Consider the following 19,864-nt stretch of genomic DNA (forward strand, 5'->3'; position numbering starts at 1 on the left):
CTGAACATGCAGGGTAAACAAGCGTTCAAAAAAAGAGAAAACAAAATTACAGGCTTGGAGAGATGGCTCAGCTCTTAGGAGTACCAGAGTTCAATTCCCAGTATCACCAACAACCAGCTCTTAAGCTCCAGGGAATCTATAGCCTTCTGGTCTCCTGAAGAACCTGTGTATGTAGAACAGAGGCAGAGACAAGTGGATCTCTGTGAGTCTGAGGCCAGCCTGGTCTACATAGTAATACCATTTCAAACAACAGCAATAGCAAAAACTACAGCAAATGTACCTCAAAGAAAGACCTTTTCCATTTCCCCCAACATAAGGTTTCATGTATCCCAGGCTGGCCTAGAACTCACTATAACTGAAGATGACCTTGAATTTCTGATCCTTTTGCCTCTGGCTCAGAAGTGTTAGGATTAGTTATAAACCACCACATCCAGTTTATGTAATGTTAGGATCCAACCCAGGTCTCTGTATACTATAGTCAAGTACTCTGCCAACTGAGCTGCAGTTCAAGCTCTAATTGAAGACCTTAATTGGCTGTTTGAGGTTATAGAGTCAAGTAACTCCCCATTCTGTGAAACATGCTGTAGGGCTAGTGAGTGTTGTGTCAGTAAAGTATCAGCTTGATGACCTGAGTCCAGTCTCCTAGAACCCAGATTTTAAAAGGCTAGACATAGTCATATATGCTGGTAATACCCATGCTGGAGGATAGAGACATGGATCCCTGGGGTGCTGGCCAGCCAGACTAGCCTACTTAGTAAGATCCAGACCAGGAGAGATCTTGACTCAAAAACAAAACAAGGACAGCTCCTGCAAAATGGCACCTGAGACCTGACTTTGACCTCTGGCCACCGTATACATTTATACACATAGAGGTAAACTCACAAACAAATATGTATAATGTTGAGCTCAGTGGACGCTAATTTTTAGCAAGAGAGGGGCCTAGCAAGATGGCTCAGTCGGAAAAGGTGCCTTCTGCCAAGCACAGTTTGGTCCCCAAGGTAAAAGACAACCAATTCCTGCAAGTAGTCCTCTGACCTCAACACATGAGGCACATGCATAACACACACACACACACACACATCTAAAAATAAATGTGAGGGGTTGGGGATTTAGCTCAGTGGTAGAGCGCTTGCCTAGGAAGCGCAAGGCCCTGGGTTCGGTCCCCAGCTCCGAAAAAAAAAAGAACCAAAATAAATAAATAAATAAATAAATAAATAAATAAATAAATAAATGTGAAAAGCAATTTGCACTGGGTAATGGTGGTGGCACATTCCTTTAATGCCAGCACTCAGGAGGCAGAGGCAGGTAGATCTCTGAGGTAGAGGCCAGCCTGGTCCTCAGAACAAGTTCCAGAACAGCAAGGGCTACACAGAAACCCTGTATTGAAAAAAAAAAAAAAAAAAGATAAAGGAAAAACTTCTCAGGCTGGAGAGATGTCTCAGGGATTGAGAGCACTGACTGCTCTTCCAGAAGCCCTGAGTTCAATTCCCAGCACCACATGGTGGCTCACAACCATCTGTAATGAGATCTGATGCCCTCTTCTGGTGTGTCTGAAGACAGCTGCAGTTTACTTACATATAATAAATAAAAATAAAATACATTTTCTGGTTGAGGTTAGCTTCTGTCTCATTCTCAGGTTCCTTTAAAGTCAGATAACTTTGTTTCAGATTAGTGGTGTGGAACACTAAAGCTAAGTGACTTTGGTTTTGGTCAGGCATAGTACAGGACCTAAAGCCAAAGCAAGTGTCTCCTGTAAATACCACTGGCAGAACAAAAGCTTAAACCCTGAGTTTAACCCTGATACTTTCAGTTATCTGCAGCACAACAAAACTAGGGGAGGAGGAGACCGTGGCATCAAGTAGATTCACAGAATCTCCTCACTTCGTTCTCAGACTGTTGCAAACACTAACACTCCTCAAATGAATATGGATAGGATTTATATTAAATAGCAAAAAGAAAAGTCTACCCATGAACACAGTGTAAATAAGATACCTTGATACATTTTCCATTAGCACATAGTTTTTATTACAAAATTTTCTGTTTGAGTGTTTTACCTGAATGTATATATATCCATCATGTGTGGATCTGATGACCATGGGGCCAGAAGGAAGCATCAGAATCCCTGAAACTGGAGTTAGAGATGGTGGTGAGCCCCCAGTGTGTGCTGGGAACTAAACCTGGGTCTTCTGCGTGAGTATTTCAACCACCGAGCCCCGTCATAGAATTTCTAAAGTGTCCTTTAATCTCCCCTGTTTTTCCTAGTCATAGTACCTAAAACCATAGATATTCCTGTATTGCTGGGTTCTGTATATACCCCTGAAAATTAGATACTTTAATGTATAAATAACTTGCTGACTTCTCATTGTGTCTACTCAGAATTCTGTAAGTAAAAAGCCAATTTATTGTGCAATGACCTATGATTTGAATATAGGTATTTCAATAAACCAGGCTTCATGGTTTAAATGAATCTCCATAAAACATGCAGAGTCAAATAGTGTGGCATTATAAATAATCTGGTCTTTGTTTTTGGTTCCTGGCATAGAACTTCAAAACCTTTGAAATTCCCTCAGCTGTGGGAATTGGTTTAATAAGTTGAGTCTTGGTAAGTTCCTAACTAGCTTCCAAAATACAGCTGCTCACCAGAAGACAACCACAAGATTAGAGGGTTGGAACTTTGAACCTGCCCGACTTCCTGGGAAGAATGAGAGAGCTAGGACCTGAGTCCAATCTTGTGGCCAGCAATTTGACTAATGGTGCCTTTGAAATCAAATTCCTTAAAGAATCCTCAAGCCGGAGCTTCCTACATGGTAAACTAGGAGACTGATGCTTTGGCTACAGAGGGAGGTTAAATATAAGCCAGGATCCCCTCTCCCTCACCTTCATCTCACACTGTTTACTATCCTTATAACACTGTAGTGATAAGTACAGAACTCTGAGCTGTAGTTGTAGTGAATTATGGAAAGGAGCATAGGAGGTGACACATTGATAGCCAGTCAAGTGCAGGTGTTCCTAAAATCTGAACCCCTAAACCCGTGAAGTCTGGTGCTAATTCCCAGTGTCCAGGATTGAGTTGTACCAAAGTATACCCACTTTGAAGTGAAACAACAATTACACTTAGCTAAATTAATACAGCCATGAAACTTAACCCTACCTTACTGAATTGGCTCTTCTGTGGCTTGTCATCTCTCAGGTGAAGTTCCAAAAGGCAAAGCCTTTAAATAGGATCAGGAAGCTTAGCTTTCAAAATTACCAAACAGTAAAGACCACCTACCAAATGAGGATGACTAAATATATTTGAAAATATGTTTGCTTAAAGACAGTACAGGGATGAGAAATGGTTCAACAGAACTGTACTTGCATGCAGCTGGGCTTGATGGCACAAGCCTTTAATCCCAGCACTCAGAAGACAGAGGTAGGCAGAGCTCTGTGAGTTTGAGGCCAGGCTGGGCTACAAAATGAGCACCAGGACAGCCAGGGCAGAAAAACCCTGGCTCAACAAAACGGACCATGTACTGCTCTTGCAAAGACCTAAATTTGGTTCCTAACACCAGGACAGGAACTGCCTCTAACTCCAGAATGCGCGCACACACACACACACACACACACACACACACACACACACACACACACTAAAAAGTACAAAACACAAAAGATGCTCATTTGTCAAACTTTTAGTTTTTTAATTGCATACTGAGTAATGAGATATTTTTCCATAATTTTCCATTTTGTTAATCCTCTTTCCTGCCCATCGCCTCTCCCCAAGCCCGTTGTCTCCCTCTCCTCCCTTAGTAACCCTCTTCTGCTTTCACCACACCTATATCCTACAAACCTCTTCCTACCCCCACATTAAGACCTCTGTCTACCTTCATGGTCCCCTTTCTAGTATCATGACCTACATGCACACACACACACACACACACACACACACACACAATTTCTTGACATATCTAAAGACTAACGTCTGGGATCCATGTATGAGAAGAAATGTGGTCTTTTCCTGAGATCAGGTTGTATCACTCTGGTAATTCCCAGCCTCATCTACTTTCCTCCAACTGTCATGATCATGATTTGGCTTTTCTTTCTTTCTTTCTTTCTTTTTTTTTTTAAAGATTTATTTATTTATTTAAAGTACACTGTAGCTGTGTTCAGACACACCAGAAGAGGGCATCAGATCTCATTACAGATGGTTGTTGTTACTGGGATTTGAACTCAGGACCCCTGGAAGAGCAGTCAGTGCTCTTAACTATTGAGCCATCTCTCCAGCCCTGGCTTTTCTTTATAGCTGAATAAAATTCCATTGTGTATTTAGCTAATCCACTCACATGGTGATGGACATAGAAACTGACTCCATTTCATAAGACTTTCTGATAAGACAAGAATTGACAAATATAGTTACATGAAGTAAAAGAGCTAGGTAGCAATTAAAAAAAATTATCAACAAAGAAAAGAGACAGCCTAAGGATGGGGGCATTCTTTGCCAGTTTTGCTTCAGGCAGGGGTTAATATCTAGAATAGACCAAACCCCCCCACAAAAAAATCTTCCAGTCAGTAAATGGGCTAATGATTGAGCAAGACAGTCCTCAAATTGCCAATAAATATTTTAAAAGTAGTCAACATTCTTAGCCATCAGAGAAATACAAAAATACTTTGGGATTCAATTTCACTCCAATTAGAATAGCTAGCACCCAGAAAACAAATGCCTAAAAAAATGTTGGTGAGAATGGAAAAGGAAAATCTTTACTCACTGTTAAGAGAAATCAAACTCGTACAGTCATTACAAAAGTTTCTCAAAGAGTTAAAAATAGAGGTGGGATGGGTAAGTGAATAAAAATCCTCACCCCAGACCTGAATTCAGAAGGAAAGAAAAGACTCCTGAAAGTTGTTCTCTGACCTCCACACTTGTAAGAAATACATGTATGCCCCTCCCAACAATCAGTCAATCATTTTCTTTTTATTAATATCATAGTTACGGTGTTACTGCTGTGAACAGACACCATGACCAGGGCAAGGTTTATAAAGGACAACATTTAATTGGGGCTGGCTTACAGGTTCACAGGTTCAGTCCATTATCATCAAGGTGGAAACATGGCAGCATCCAGGCAGACACGGTATAGGAGAAGCTGAGGATTCTACATCTTCATCTGAAGGCTGCTAGTGGAAGACTGGCTTCCAGGCAGCTAGGATGAGGGTCTTAACGCCATGCCCACAGTGACATACCTACTTCAACAAGGCCACACAACAAATGCCAGACCCTGGGCCAAGTATATACAAACCATCACAATTAACAATAAGGCTAGTGAGGTGATTCAAACAGCTAATAGTGTCTGCTCTCAAGCCTAATGACTGAGTTCAGTCATGCCTCACATGTGAAAAAGAAGAACCAACTTCTACAAGTTGTTCTCTGACCTCCACACACATGCTGTGGCATGCATGTCTAAAAGAAAATAATAGGCTTTTACTGTGTATTACAGGCTGGCCTTGAACTCCAGGGATCCACCTGCCTCTGTCTCTGGATGTAGTATATTTTTATATATATAAAAAATTACACTACACATTTGCCATATTTTACTGCCACTCTTCCCAAGAAATACATCAGAAAGTTGCTAACAATTTCAAAACAGTTATCCTTTTCTTCTGTTTTTCCTCCAAAGCTTACGACAAATCTCAGAATAATAATTCAGAGTCTTCATCCCCTAGGTAAGAAAACAATCTTCTAATTTATTTCAAGTTTATATATGCTCATTCATTCATCTATTCACGTTTTCATATTTTAAGATTATTTGCTGAATGTTTTTCATGTTCCAGAAAGTATGCTTAACAGACACAGGAAACAAATGAATGCAAATAAATCAACTCACTGTTCTTGTGGATTTTGCACTCAGTAATCATTAGCAATTGAACCCAAAATTGGGCTGTTTACCCTGTAAGGTTATGAGAATCAGATATGAATCTGCATTTAAAGCTGTTAGTTATTAATACATAGTCAACAGCAAATAAAAAATGTTAGATTTTTTTAGTGTGCTTGGTTAGTGTGCAATTAGCCTCTGTGGCTATAAAAAATTCCACCAGTTATTTCTTAAACTTAATTTAGAGAGAGAGCTGGGTATCACATTATTGTCAAGTACCAAGAGAGGCTTGACAGTGAGGAGCAAAGATGCTCAATACTCAGGAAGGTCTTATCTGACTGGACCTTGGAGGAATGAATTTTGACATGTGATGCAGTACTTAGTGCAACTAGACTAAAGGATAGATTTAAATGAACAGAATGAGGCTGGAGAGATGGCTCAGTGGTTAAGAGCACTGACTGCTCTTCCAGAGGTCCTGAGTTCAAATCCCAGCAACCACATGGTAATTTACAACCATCTGATGTATCTGAAGATAAATAAATCTTTAAAAAAAAAAAAAAGATGAGAGAAATGGATGGGAAGTATCTTCAGAAAGGACAAAGGTCTACATATTGATAGAGAGGGGGTCACAATTCTCTGTGGTCTCATGACTTGTTACTTTTATTGACCTGAAAACATCTACTTATACAAAAATTTTGTAGGCTTCCTATTCCACAGACTCAGTTTACTGATTGTAATCTGTGCTGTTACCACATCTGTATCTATGCCTATGTATCTCCATTTAGTCCCTGCCATCCATTTTTTACTTTTTAGCTTTCCACGTAAGATGCTGTATCTCCCCTGTACTGTCTGGCTCACAAAGGAGCTCTTCAGTGAGGCTGGAGCTTTTGAAAATCTATTGTATTTCTTAAAATATTGATGGCAATATGGCTTCTCAACTCTCATAGTGTATGTAGGTTTATTTTTATTTTGTGTGTACATGTTTCAAATGCATATATACACGCACACACACACACCCACCCCACAAGCATGGTTGGTGCCAGAGGTCAGAACAGGGCAATAGATCCCCTGGAACACAAGTTACAGTTGTTGAGTGTTACAGTTGTGAGTCTCCATCGGAGTACTGGGAATTGAAGGTCCTCAGGAAGGTCAGCCATTGCTCTCAACCACTGAGCTCTCTCTCTAACCCCAGATTTTGTTGTTTTTGTTTTGAGACAGGGTCTCACTAGGTAGCCCTAACTCTAGTAGAACTTACAGATCCACTTGCCTGGCCTATTATTCTCTCTTTTTAATAACCCGTCCCCGTACATCTTCTCCAGATTTTTGCTTGTATTATTATTTTTATTATTATTATTACTATTATTATTATTTATTGACAAGATCTTACTTTGTAAGCTCTGGTATTATGTATACTTGTAGTAATTCTCCTGCCTCCATCTCCACTGAAATTATAGACATGAACCATGACAACTAGTTCTCCTAGTATTTTAGAACACTTCAGTAGCTCTCCAGGAGTGCAATGCACCACCTTTTAGACATTTATCTTTCACCTTCTGACCCGCTGTCACTAGTCTAGAAGCAATTAGAGATGGAAGCAGTGGATCCTGGACAAAATCAGCATTACCTTGCTTGGCAACTATCTCAGGGGAGAACATTAATGTTTCAGCATGTCACCTGCCTCTAGGAATGGGGAGGTTTCTTCAACAAGCAAATAAGACTCAAAATTTAAAGAGCTCAACAACGCCTGCCTCAAGGTCTTTCCTTTAGCTAGAAGTGGAGGAAAGGGCAGAAAGTAGTGTTTGAGGAAGTAAAATAGGATGAGGTAAAGCTTCTGTATCCCATAAGAACAATTTGGCCTTTTACAAGGTCCAGTCATTTTCCCTACTAATCAGGTCATATTTTCGTTTTAAGAGTCTACTGATGTGGGGTTGGGGATTTAGCTCAGTGGTAGAGCGCTTGCCTAGGAAGCGCAAGGCCCTGGGTTCGGTCCCCAGCTCCGAAAAAAAGAACCAAAAGGAAAAAAAAAAAGTCTACTGATGTATAAACACCCAGCATCGTCGTTTAATACTATACCCAAAAGAAGCTACAATAACCAAGAGAACTTGCAGAAGGGTGAAATGTATCTTTATCTTCCTCAATAACAAATGCAATAAGCCCCTGAAAATAGCCGAAAGATGGCGGACAAAGCCCTAAAGAAAAGACTTGGCTAACAGCGCATGGCCGATATCCAATCTAAGGAAGTCGCACAAACTGAGGGCTCTTCCGCGTCATTGGCTGGACGTCCTGTCTTTTCCTTTTTCTATTGGCTATTGATGCCTTCTCAAGTCAAAACAGCCAATCGCCTTATCCCTGAATAAAGCCCACCCACTGTGGATGGAGCAGAAACGTCGTAAAGGCACCCGGGCTCAGGCCGCATGCGCAAGTGCACCGCGCCGGTTAAAAGCGGATCTCCTCGGGAGGCGGTGCCGCGGTTCATGAATATTGATTACGCACCGGGGCGCCGTGCGCCCGCCCCTCTAATCTGCCGTCGTTCGCAGCTCGCGCTTGGGCTCGTGATGGGGAAAAAGTCCCGGGCGGTACCCGGCCGCAGGCCTATCCTCCAGCTCTCTCCACCGGGTCCTCGGAGCAGCACCCCGGGCCGGGATCCTGACCCCGATCCGGATCCCGAGACCGATTCGACGGCGGCGGCGACTAGCCAGTCAGTGCCGGCAGCTGCGACGGCAGCGGCCGCGACGTCGCCCGCGGTGCCTGCCACCGCTGCCCCAGAGGACTCGCCTTCAGAAGGTAAGGGCGCGCGAGAGGGGCCCTACCTTTATTTGGGACGTCCGAAACTCGAGCACGGGGCTTGCGGCCTAGGCTCCCAGGTGTCTCTTCCAACCCGGTGAAGAAAAGTAACCCAGGCGGGTGAGGTGCACCTCGGCTGCTTGCGATTTGGGGCCCGCGGGACGGCGGCCGCGGACTCTGGGAGGCGGAAGGCCGGGCCCGGGCTCATCTGAGGCGCCATTGCGGTGCAGGGGTTTCTCCCGGGAACCTGTGCAATCCACCGAGGCTTGGGACCCCAAATGTCCCCTAGATGACCCCTTCGATCTTAATAACGCAGAAGATGGAGGGCAATTTCCACGTGCGAGCCTTAAGGCGGTTGAACCTAGCCTCCTCTACGTGTCACACTTGGTTTCGTTTTTGTTGAAATGGAGACACCACTCTTTAGAAGTGAACAAACCCTTGTTTTTTCTTATGCCAGACAAAGCATCGGTAACCCCAGACTTATGGGCAAGTGACAAAACCTGTGGACTTTTCTGGAACTGTGTTTGGGTGTAGAGTAGCAATTACAGGGATTAAGTGCCGGAGAAGATATACTATACCAAGTATTAAGAAATCAAGTTAATAGGAAGTGCATTATGTGTGGAAACATGGAAAAATATTTGTGCATGTTAATTGTTAAGTATTGCAGGTGCCATTTTCATAGTGTTCACATTCTTACTGTCGATATCACTAAATGAATGGAAGATTCTAGGTCAGCTTGGTTTTCATCCCCTTAATTTGTATCAGTGATACACACTGGTTTTATAAGTTGGTGGGATCCAGGCCAGAAAAGGATCAAGTTTTGGGTTTTGTCTTGTTTTTTCCCTGGCCCACTGACCGACTGCAGTTTCCTTTTGTTCATTTCAAATACAGATGAACAGGAAGTGGTGGTGGAAGTCCCAAACGTTGTCCAGAATCCTCCCAAACCAGTCATGCCCACCAGACCCACAACCGTTAAGGCAACAGGTAGAGATTTTTGTTGTTTTAACTTTTCTTTAAAAATATCTTTTATTAAGTTAAAAGTGTGTACTTGGATTGTTGGGTGGTTAAATGTTGCTGATTTGTTATTTCTCATAAAAAGTAACTCAAGTTTTTCTAGGATTGGGGCTGCATGTCAGTGGTAACATGCAAGGCTCTAGGTTCCAGTCTCAGCTTACAAAAAATGGATTAACAAAAATTTTTCTTAAAGGCTTGCTGAGTACAAACTTTAAGTAACATGAAAGCTTATTTACTTTTGGTTTATTTACAGCTATTCCCAAAATCCACATGTGCCTGCCTCTGTGTTCACACACATTCACATGCATAGACACACAAGCTTGCGTGCTTCTAAGGCTGCACCACTTAATACCTATTTTTTGAGATTATCAAGTGAACATGAACCTAAACTGTTCAGCTAGATGGGCTGTAAAGAGAGTTCTTCTCCCCCAGTCTGTCTGTCCTGACCGCTTCACCCCCAGCTCTGTGGTTACACATGAGTGTGCCTCATACTCCGCCAAAACAGGGGTGTAAGGGATCCGAATGCAAGTCCTTAGGCATTTTACAAATTGAGTCGTCTCCCTGATGGCTTTTTGGTCCTTTTGTGTTCTTTGGGAACACCAACTATGCCTTACTTTTCGTTTGACCCTTTCCGTATTTACTCATTTGATTTTTACCCCCCCTCCAGTGACTCATGGTCCATGCTGGCCTAGAACCTTCTATATAGCTGAGGTTGGCCTTTAACTATTGATAACTGCTGCCTTTACTGCCCAAGTATTGTGATTACAGGTGTGCTCCACTACACCTAGCTCATTTAACACACTTGCCTGGTTGGTACCAGTCAACTATTTATGAAGCTGACAGTCCTCTTATATATCCCCGACCCTGTACAGTTTGCCAGTCCACTCTGCTGAAATATTTGCAGCAGTGATTATCTTGGCAAGCCTGAGTTCAAGTCATCACTCAGGACAGTTACTGAACTGAAGCGAACTCATGTATATGAATCTACTATAGTCCTGAGTTGCTTGGGGCTTAAATTTTACATATATATTTTAAATTATATGTAGAGGGGGAGAGAGAATTTTCATATTGGAAAAGCAATTTTATTTTGAAGGTTAAAGTTTTTTTAAAACTTATTTTCTTTTGACATTTGCCTGCATGCCAGAGGAGGGCATCAGATCCCATTACAGATGGTTGTGAGCCACCATGTGGTTTCTGGGAGATGAACTCAGGACCTCTGGAAGAGCAGTCAGTGCTCTTAACCACTGAGCCACCTCTCCAGCCCCAATGATTTTTATTTATAGATGTGTGTCTGTGCTGAGTGTGGGAGCCTAAGGAGACCAAAAGATGTTAGATACCTTGAAGCTGGAGATGAAGATGGCTGAGCTCCTCAATGTGGGTTCTGAGAACCAAACTCTGATCCTTTGGAAGAATAGCTATCTTTCAAGCACAGATTACAATATTTTAATATTAAATAAATATTTTATAATTATAGTAACTTTCTTCTTAGTCTAAAATTTGTTTTGAGAGAGACTTCACTTTGGTAACCCTAGGTGACCTCAAGCAGAGCTCTGCCTGTCTTTGCCTCCCAGGTGCTAGCATTAAAGGCCGCCATGTCCAGTCCAGTTATGTTTGTCTTGATGCACTTTAGTTCGTGGAACTTTCCCTTCGCGGAACAATCACTACTTACTTTGTTATTACTCAGCTGCTGTACTCTGACTGGCTTGGGTGTGTGGGATGTTCTACTTTTTGAGACTGGGCTGCCTACCATTTGTATAGTTCAGACTAGCCTAGAAGTCACTAATAGTCCTTTCTTGACCACACAGTAGGATACTGTTTTAGCCTAAGTGCTAGAATTGCAGACATGTGCAATACCTAGCTTTGAATAGATATTTAATTAACAAATTCTGTTATTTTGAGAGTATGAGGTTCAGTGATCCATGGTATATCTTGGGGAAGGTACAAGCATATGTAATTTTATTACTATGAAGGGTTTGGTAGGGATAGAAACTGTATCTTAGGGGTTTGTTGCTATGGAGGACACCATGGCCCAGGCAGCTTTTTTTTTTTTTTTTTTTTTTTTTTTTTTTTAAATTTATTCATTTATTATATGTAAGTACACTGTAGCTGTCTTCAGACACATAAGAAGAGGGCATCAGATCTCATTACAGATGGTTGGAGCCACCATGTGGTTGCTGGGAATTGAACTCATGACCTCTGAAAGAGCAGTCGGATGCTCTTAACCACTGAGCCATCTCTCCAGCCCGCCCAGGCAGCTCTTACAAAGGAAAACATTTCACTGGGGCTGGCTGATAGCTTCAGAGAGGCTCAGTGTCGTTATGGCAGCACAGGCACACATGGTGCTGGAGGAGGAGCTGAGAGCTCTGCCTTTTGATCTATGGGAGCCAGGAGGAGACCTGTCTTTCACAGGCAGCTAGGAGGAGGCTTCGGATCACACTAGCCAGATTGAGCATGTGTATGAGAACTCCACGCCCTGCCGCTATAGTGACTCTCCTCCCCTAACAAGGTCACACCTCCTGTTAATGCCACTAGTTCTGGCTTGCCTGAAACTTGCTGCCTTTGAATCAAGTGCTAGGAATAAAGACTCCTTGAAGGATATTTAATGGCATTCTTTGTATTTTGGGTATTTTTTAATTTTACTTTCTTGAGAATTTCACACATGAATACAATGTATTTATATTATTTACACTCCTCCTTCCCCCTTTTTATGTGTTATTTTGTTTTTGAAACAGGGTCTCATATACACCCTTGGCAGTTCAAGAATTTATATAGACCAGGCTGTCCTTGCGCTCAGAATTCCTGGGATTTATGACATGGGCCATCGTGCCAGGCTTTTGTTCATCTTGCTTAGTTGCCTTACTACTGAGGATAGATACTTGTGCCACCGTGCCCAGCATTGCTGTGTATGTGCAAGCGTGCGTGCATTTGTGTGTATGTGTTTACGTTATGATTGAATCTAGGATCTTATATACTCTAAGTACATATCTATTAATTAATCCTATGTCCTAATCTTGGTTTTGATTATTCTAACTTTGGAATTAAGTTCTGATTGGTAAATAAACAGGATGTTAACTCTTTGATTACAGAACCACTGTTGGGGCTGGAGGGATGGCTGAGTGGTTAAAAATATTGGCAGCTATTTGAGAGGATTTGGGTTTAATTCGCAGTACTCACATGGTGGCTCACAACTGTCTGAGACTTCAGTTTTCCAGGGGCTCTAATGCCCTCTTCTGGCTCTGAGGCACCAGGTATGCATATAATGCACAGACTTACATGTAGCTAAAATATCTGTGCATATAATAAAACAATTTAAAAACATGAGAAGCATGTGTTTTGGGTAAACATGTCACTGAGCAGATAGCAGAGGCATAAGTTGGTATCCCCTTGAGTAAATTTGGGTAGGTGTGGTAACCTGTCAGTAATCCCAGAGCAAGCTGGATTGCCAGCCCAGCAAAGATAGCAAACTGCAGGATTAGCAAGAGACACCCACCACACACCTGCTTCAGGGCCTCCATGATGCATGTATGTATGTAGATCTCAATAGACACGTGTGTCCATACATACAAGCACATGCACATATGCATACTATACCTAATAAATAAAAAGGAAAACTGTGGTCTTTTTTTTAACTGCTAGTCCTTCTCTCTAACCCCAGTGTATTTGCTTAAATACTTCCTCCAGTACCTTGGTGTTAAAAATGTTTCCTTTTGTTTCTAGGAGGTCTGTGCTTACTTGGTGCTTATGCTGACAGTGATGATGATGAGAATGATATTTCTGAAAAAACAGCCCAATCCAAAGAGTCCAACGGAAACCAGTCCACTGACATTGATAGCACACTGGCCAACTTCCTAGCGGTTAGTGATGGTTCTGTTTGTTTGTGTGTTTGCTTTGAGATAATAGTTTTGTAGCTGTGGCTGTCCTGGAGGTATTAATACCTTGCCACACAGGTGCAGGGATTACAACATTACCAAGCTGGTCTTGAACTTACAGCTCTCTTCTGTTCTGTCTCCCAAGGACTAGGATTTCAGGTATAAACACCACACCCAGTCATTTATTATTGTTTTCATTCCATAGGAGATAGATGCCATCACAGCACCTCAGCCTGCGGCTCCTGTGGTAGCTTCTGCTCCACCTCCAACTCCACCTCGACCAGAACCCAAAGAAGCAGCAACACCTGCCCTTTCTTCTACTGCATCCAACGGAACAGACGCTGCCCAGACAGCAGGGTGGCATTATGACACTCAGTGTTCATTGGCAGGAGGTAAATAAGTATGGGCCCTGTTGGAAGAAGACTTCTAAGTAATCCTCACTGGTGTACTAAGAGCATGAAGCCAGATGCTTTAGCTCTAAGACTCAGAGATCTGGCTTTTAAACGTAGTATCTGAAAGCTAGTAGATAGAATGATGATCTTTTAACCAGTATCTGATTTGTTTTGTTTTATAAGTTTCGAAGGGGTTCAAAATACTTTTTTTTGAGTATCAGAGTGCAGGTACTTTTAGCTCTGCACAAGCTCTTTATTGAAGTTGAGTTGGTGGTGGTGGTTGTTTTGGTTTTGGTGTGGAAAGGTTGTTCACAGGAGATACCGAAGGTATTTTTTGGTCGTTGCAGTGCAAAGGATTTTTTTTCTTCGGTGGTAAAGGCTGGGGGTGTTGCTAAACACTGGGACACAGATGTTAGGTTGTCACGGTTTTATATCTGTCTTGGGATAGAAGTTAGGGCTGACTATTTATGAGAGTTTGTACCTAAAAGATGTCTTGTTTTCTTACAGTTGAAATTGAGATGGGAGATTGGCAAGAAGTCTGGGATGAGAACACAGGTTGCTATTATTATTGGAACACACAGACAAATGAAGTGACCTGGGAGTTGCCCCAATACCTCGCCACACAGGTGCAGGGCTTACAACATTACCAGACCAGGTAATTCTAGACCTGAGGAAGAAATTATGTAGGAAAAAAAATGAAGGGAAAATAAGTATTGTGGGTATTTACCCTTTGTTTATCTTAACACCCTACCCCAGTTCTGTAACAGGTACTGAGGCTGCTTTTGTGGTAAATACAGACATATATGCAAAGGAGAAAATGATTCCAGCTTCCAGTAATAAAAGTGGACCGGTCATTGCCAAACGAGAAGTTAAAAAGGTTAGTAGTACAACTTACTGCATTTGCTTATTTTCTGACCTGAGAGGATAGATCCGATAGTACTTCACAGCACGGGTGTTTTAGTTTTACCTAATCCGTTTCTGCACCTTAGCATTTATTCAAGTTACCAACCATTTCAGAGTTTTAGAGTGCAGTGCCATCAACAGGCACATGGGAGCTGTTTGAGGTTTTTGAGAAGCTGGCTCTGAAGTTATGTTCCCACTGCATTTCAGATCAATGTGTTATGTCAGGTGTCCTTTAAAATCCTATGTGTTTGGGGGCAGCCTGGTCCCTAAATGTAAAACTGAAGAGAAAACAGCAGGCAGCTAAGGGTATTAAAAACATACGTCCTTAAAACAACTAGAAAGTAGTAACCCATTTTAAGCAGAGGTTTACTCCTTCATAAAAAATACCTGCAGTGGGAACAGGAGACTGGAAATGGCTGAATACACACACACACACAGTTTAAGAAAGACTATGAACTGCTTCACATTAAGTGGCCCTGAACCAAAATGTTTCAGAGTTGGGGTTTCAGAGTCTGGAGTAATTGCATGTATTTGCATACCTTGTGGGTAGGCCCAGTGTCTGAACACACAATTGATCTGTGGCCCAACGGTTATTTCATGTGGTTTTTGTTTCTTTGCTTTTTACATTTATTTGTTTGGGGCTTGGCATGATTGCCAAAGTAGAAGTCAGACAGAGGACAACTTGTGATGTCTGATAGCATATTCGTTCTTATGCAATGTCAGCTCTGCTCAGGCTCAGATTTGGATTTTTTTTTTTTTTTTTTCTTTTTTTCGGAGCTGGGGACCAAACCCAGGGCCTTGCACTGCCTTGTGCTTGCTAGGCAAACGCTCTACCACTGAGCTAAATCCCCAACCCCAGATTTGGATTTTTGAGGCAGGGTCTCACACTCTCAGCTTGTCAGACTTTTTGGCAAGTGCTTTTTTCCACTAATACCTCTCACAGGCCTTCATGTGATAGATTTGTATTTAAACTTTACTTACTTACTTAGTGAGACAGGCTCTTGCTATGTAGACCAGGCTAGGTCCCCCTGCCTCTGCTTCACAATGCTGGGTTTAAAGGAGTAACTACTCTACTACTCACCAGACCTATGTTTTTACTGCAGCTCTACACATGTCAAGTCCACTTACTGTACCTTAGCACTCAAAAAGCTATTTTGGCATAATTTTTTATTTTTAATTAGAGTTATTCAGCCCATACTAGTGAAAGCTAAGCATTTCTTTAATCGCTCCATTAAGAAAAGCAAATATCATTTTTTAGAGACAGTTATGAATTACGTATTAAATTACAATTTAATCTTGATTTTCAGAGTGAACTATAGCACCCCATCTCATCCTACACCAGTACTTAGACATGTTAAGCAAGTATTGCGTTACTAAGTGGTACCTCTAATCCCCAAAGTACAAACTTCAAAGGCGTCCTTTGCTGCTTGGGTTACATGACACAAACACTCTGCCCCCTTTTTGTAACCTTTGTATTTCTAGGAAGTTTAAGTGTTCCAATAGATGAAATCTCAAACATATATATGCACATATATACATATATATGTGTCAAACTCATATCAAAAGTATATGGATATGTGTTTACACTTGGGTTTTCTGCTTGTTTTTTGAGATGTTTCTCTGAGTAGCCCTGGTTGTCCTGGAACCACTTTCTAGCTTAGACCAGACTGGTCTCAAACTCAAAAGAGGTCACCTGTCTCTGCCTCCCACATACTGGGATCAAAGGTGCGTGCCACCATTACCACCTGTCAATTTAAATATATTAATTAAGCATATTTTGTTTTGTTTTTGAGATTGTATCATGTAGCCCAGGCTGTCCTCAAATTGCATAATTAAGGGTGAGTTCTGTAGTTTTCACTCTTCTGTCTCACAGATTGGGTGGCATTTAAGCTTGCACCCTCATGCTCATCTCACATTTTATTTTCCTCTAAGTTCCCTTTGAAACATGAACTTAGGGGGCTGGAGAGATGGCTCAGTGGTTAAGAACACTGACTGCACTTCCACAGGTCCTGAGTTCAATTCCCAGCAACCACATGGTGGTTTACAATAATCTGTAATGGTATGATGCCCTCTTCTGCTGTGTCTGGAGACAATACAGTGTACTCATATAAAGGAAATCTTGTAAATAGCTCTCATAGATGAGGAAGATGATTTATCTAGTCATGTGTTGACAAATGCTTATCTCACATCTGCCTCTGTTTCCTCCTAGCTTCCCTTTTGAAATCCAGAAGATAGTGGGTTGTAGTTCAACCACTGCCTTCCTAAAGTAATGTTTCCTTCATAGACATGTAAAGGGTACAGGTGTTTGTGAGCGTCCAGTAATTAAGAAGTTAGTTAAGACAAATAAATGAATAATCCAAGAGGGTTTTTTGGTTTGTTTTTTGTTTTGTTTTTTCTGAGAGTTGTGACTCAGTCCTTCTTTCTTCATAGGAAGTGAATGAAGGAATCCAAGCTCTTTCCAACAGTGAGGAGGAGAGGAAAGGAGTAGCCGCCGCATTGCTTGCTCCCTTACTCCCCGAAGGGGTAAAAGAAGAGGAAGAAAGATGGAGAAGAAAAGTAATTTGTAAAGAAGCAGATCCAGTGTCAGAGGCTAAGGAAACAAGCACAGCTGCTGAGGAAACAGGGCCGAGTATAAAGCCACCGGAAGTTGCGATGGACAGCACAGAAGACCCTTCTCAGGAGGATCTCTGCAGTGTTGTTCAGTCTGGAGAAAGTGAGGAGGAGGAAGAGGAGGAGCAAGACACTCTTGAGCTGGAGCTGGCTTTGGAGAGGAAAAAAGTAAGGTTTTGTAGTTACCTTTACCAGGACAGAATGACTGACATAAAGATGTTAAGAAAGAAGGATGGGCTTTAGGTGTGGCTGTGAGCAGGGTTGTACTTGGGGCTGCCACCTTGAGGATTGTGCTCAGTCAGTCAGGAAGTAAGGAGGAATGCTGTTGTGTAGCTGGCTGCTTTGCCCTCCAGCTAGTGGAAGGGTGCTCCCTGTATTCAAAGTGAGTCTTCCCTTAGTTAAACTTCTCCTGAGAAGCCCCTTACTAACACAGCGACAGATGAGTCTTCTAGGTTATTCCCAACTAATCAAGTGCCCAGCGGTGACTAACCATCGTAGATTGGAAGAACATAGTCTCCCTTGGTACTGTTACACTTACTGGGACTTTGCCTTTGCTCATCTCTTCATCTGTGCTATTTCTTTTTGAGGATGGATGGATGGATGGATGGATGGATGGATGGATGGATGGATGGATGGATGGATGGATGGCTTTTCGAGACAGGGTTTCTCTGTATTAACAGCCCTGGCTGCTTTGGAACTTGCTTTGTAGTCCAGGCTGATCTCGAACTCAGAGGTCTGCCTGCTCCTGCCTCTTAAATACTGGTATTAAGGTGTATACCACCACACCCAGACTATTCTTAGTTTTTATGAGCATAAGTGTTTTATGTACTTCTTTTTTTTTTTTTTTTTTCCATTTATTATATATAAGTACACTGTAACTGTCTTCAGATACACCAGGAGAGGGCATCGGATCTCTTTACAGATGGTTGTGAGCCACCATGTGGTTGCTGGGAATTGAACTCGGAACCTCTGGAAGAATAGTCGGGTGCTCTTAACCGATGAGCCATCTCTCTAGCCCATTTTATGTACTTCTATGCATGCCTAGTGCCTACAGAGATAAGAAGGGCATCAGATTCCAGGAGCTGCAGTTACAGATGATTGTGAACCATGTGGGTGCTGGAATCTATTCAGGGCACAGGAAGGGAGTTAAGAGAGTAGTAGGGCAGAGAGAGAGGTAGAGGAGTAGAAGAGTAGTAGACGCCGGCCATGAGCATGTGGAGAGAGGGGACAGAGGGGAAGAGGGTGAGAGCAAGAGCCTAAACCCACAGTCTTTACGATAGCAACAAGTGTTTATAACTACTGAACCTTCTCTAGTGATCTTCCTGCCTCAGTCACCTGAGTACTGGGATTACAGGTGTGTTCTACCACACCCAAATTTTTATTTCTTTTTAAAAGCTTTTCTGTCATTTTCCCCTGCTTTCAGGGTATTCATCTGTTGATGTTTTAAAAAGTTCAGTATAAAGCAGGGTCTCAACACCGGTCCATGACAGTAGCTTTCCCTGAGTAGTGAAGGTTTGAGTCTGAAGGGACAGGTAATGATTGTTTTTCTATTATGTGTGTATGTCAGGTATGTGTGCTTGTAAGTCTCTAGAAACTGCCTCTCCCACCAAAATTAGTTACTGTAATTATGAACATTTATTAGCTGCAGAAGAGTATTGGGCACAGAGCATAATGTTGAGTTGTGAAGGAAATTAGATAAAGGGCTGCTGTTCTCAGAAGTTCTGACTTCCTTGTTACTCACAGTCCTTACTGCAGAATGAGTGCTAATGGCTTGCCAACTTTCTTTGTAGGCAGAGTTACGAGCCTTGGAAGAAGGGGATGGCAGTGTGTCAGGGTCTAGTCCACGTTCTGACATCAGCCAGCCAGCATCTCAGGATGGAATGCCTAGGATCATGTCTAAAAGAGGAAAATGGAAGATGTTTGTTCGAGCCACCAGTCCAGAATCCACCAGCCGAAGTTCTAGTAAAACTGGACGAGAAACTCCAGAAAATGGAGAAACTGGTAATTTGTGTTTTCTATGAAAGTAACTTTCTCCCCTCCCTCTTGTGCTAAGAATTGAAGCAGGCAAGGAATCCCCGTTACCACTGAGCTATACATACTTAGAGCACAGGAAACTTTAGAGTTGAACTGTGTAGGGTAATAAGTCTTCTGTGTTTTGTTTCTTCTTACACAATAGCAGGGAGATGGTGCTTTTATTATTTGACAAAAATTCTGGAAGTGGAGCTTCCTTCGTGTCTTTTGTTTCTCTACTTATGGCAGAGATGTAAGAATTTGAGGATTTATATCAGTTGGATCTTGTATTTGGTATAAAGTAAGGATTACACTTTTTCAACATCAAGAAATGATTGTCTCAACCGTTTTGTTCTCTTTCTTCTTTTTAAATATTTGTGTGTGTATGATGTGTGTGGGTGCATGTGTACCATGGTGCATATGTGTAGATCAGAGG

At 42.1% G+C, this 19,864-nt stretch overlaps 1 protein-coding gene across 1 annotated transcript in view; it reads left to right on the forward strand.

The window, feature by feature from the left end:
- The first annotated feature begins 8,301 nt into the window (after positions 1–8,301).
- Positions 8,302–19,864, forward strand: part of Fnbp4 (formin binding protein 4) — a 28,868-nt gene continuing 17,305 nt past the window's right edge. Inside the window, exons 1-8 of the mRNA XM_032903623.1 lie at positions 8,302–8,630; positions 9,522–9,614; positions 13,362–13,498; positions 13,719–13,905; positions 14,413–14,560; positions 14,662–14,782; positions 17,239–17,586; positions 19,209–19,419. Of these exons, the coding sequence (XP_032759514.1) occupies positions 8,321–8,630; positions 9,522–9,614; positions 13,362–13,498; positions 13,719–13,905; positions 14,413–14,560; positions 14,662–14,782; positions 17,239–17,586; positions 19,209–19,419 (1,555 nt within the window). The 5' untranslated portion in view covers positions 8,302–8,320. The remainder of the gene's footprint in view (positions 8,631–9,521; positions 9,615–13,361; positions 13,499–13,718; positions 13,906–14,412; positions 14,561–14,661; positions 14,783–17,238; positions 17,587–19,208; positions 19,420–19,864) is intronic.

The sequence above is a fragment of the Rattus rattus genome, chromosome 5 (assembly GCF_011064425.1).
Source record: "Rattus rattus isolate New Zealand chromosome 5, Rrattus_CSIRO_v1, whole genome shotgun sequence".
In the NCBI taxonomy this organism is placed as follows: domain Eukaryota; kingdom Metazoa; phylum Chordata; class Mammalia; order Rodentia; family Muridae; genus Rattus; species Rattus rattus.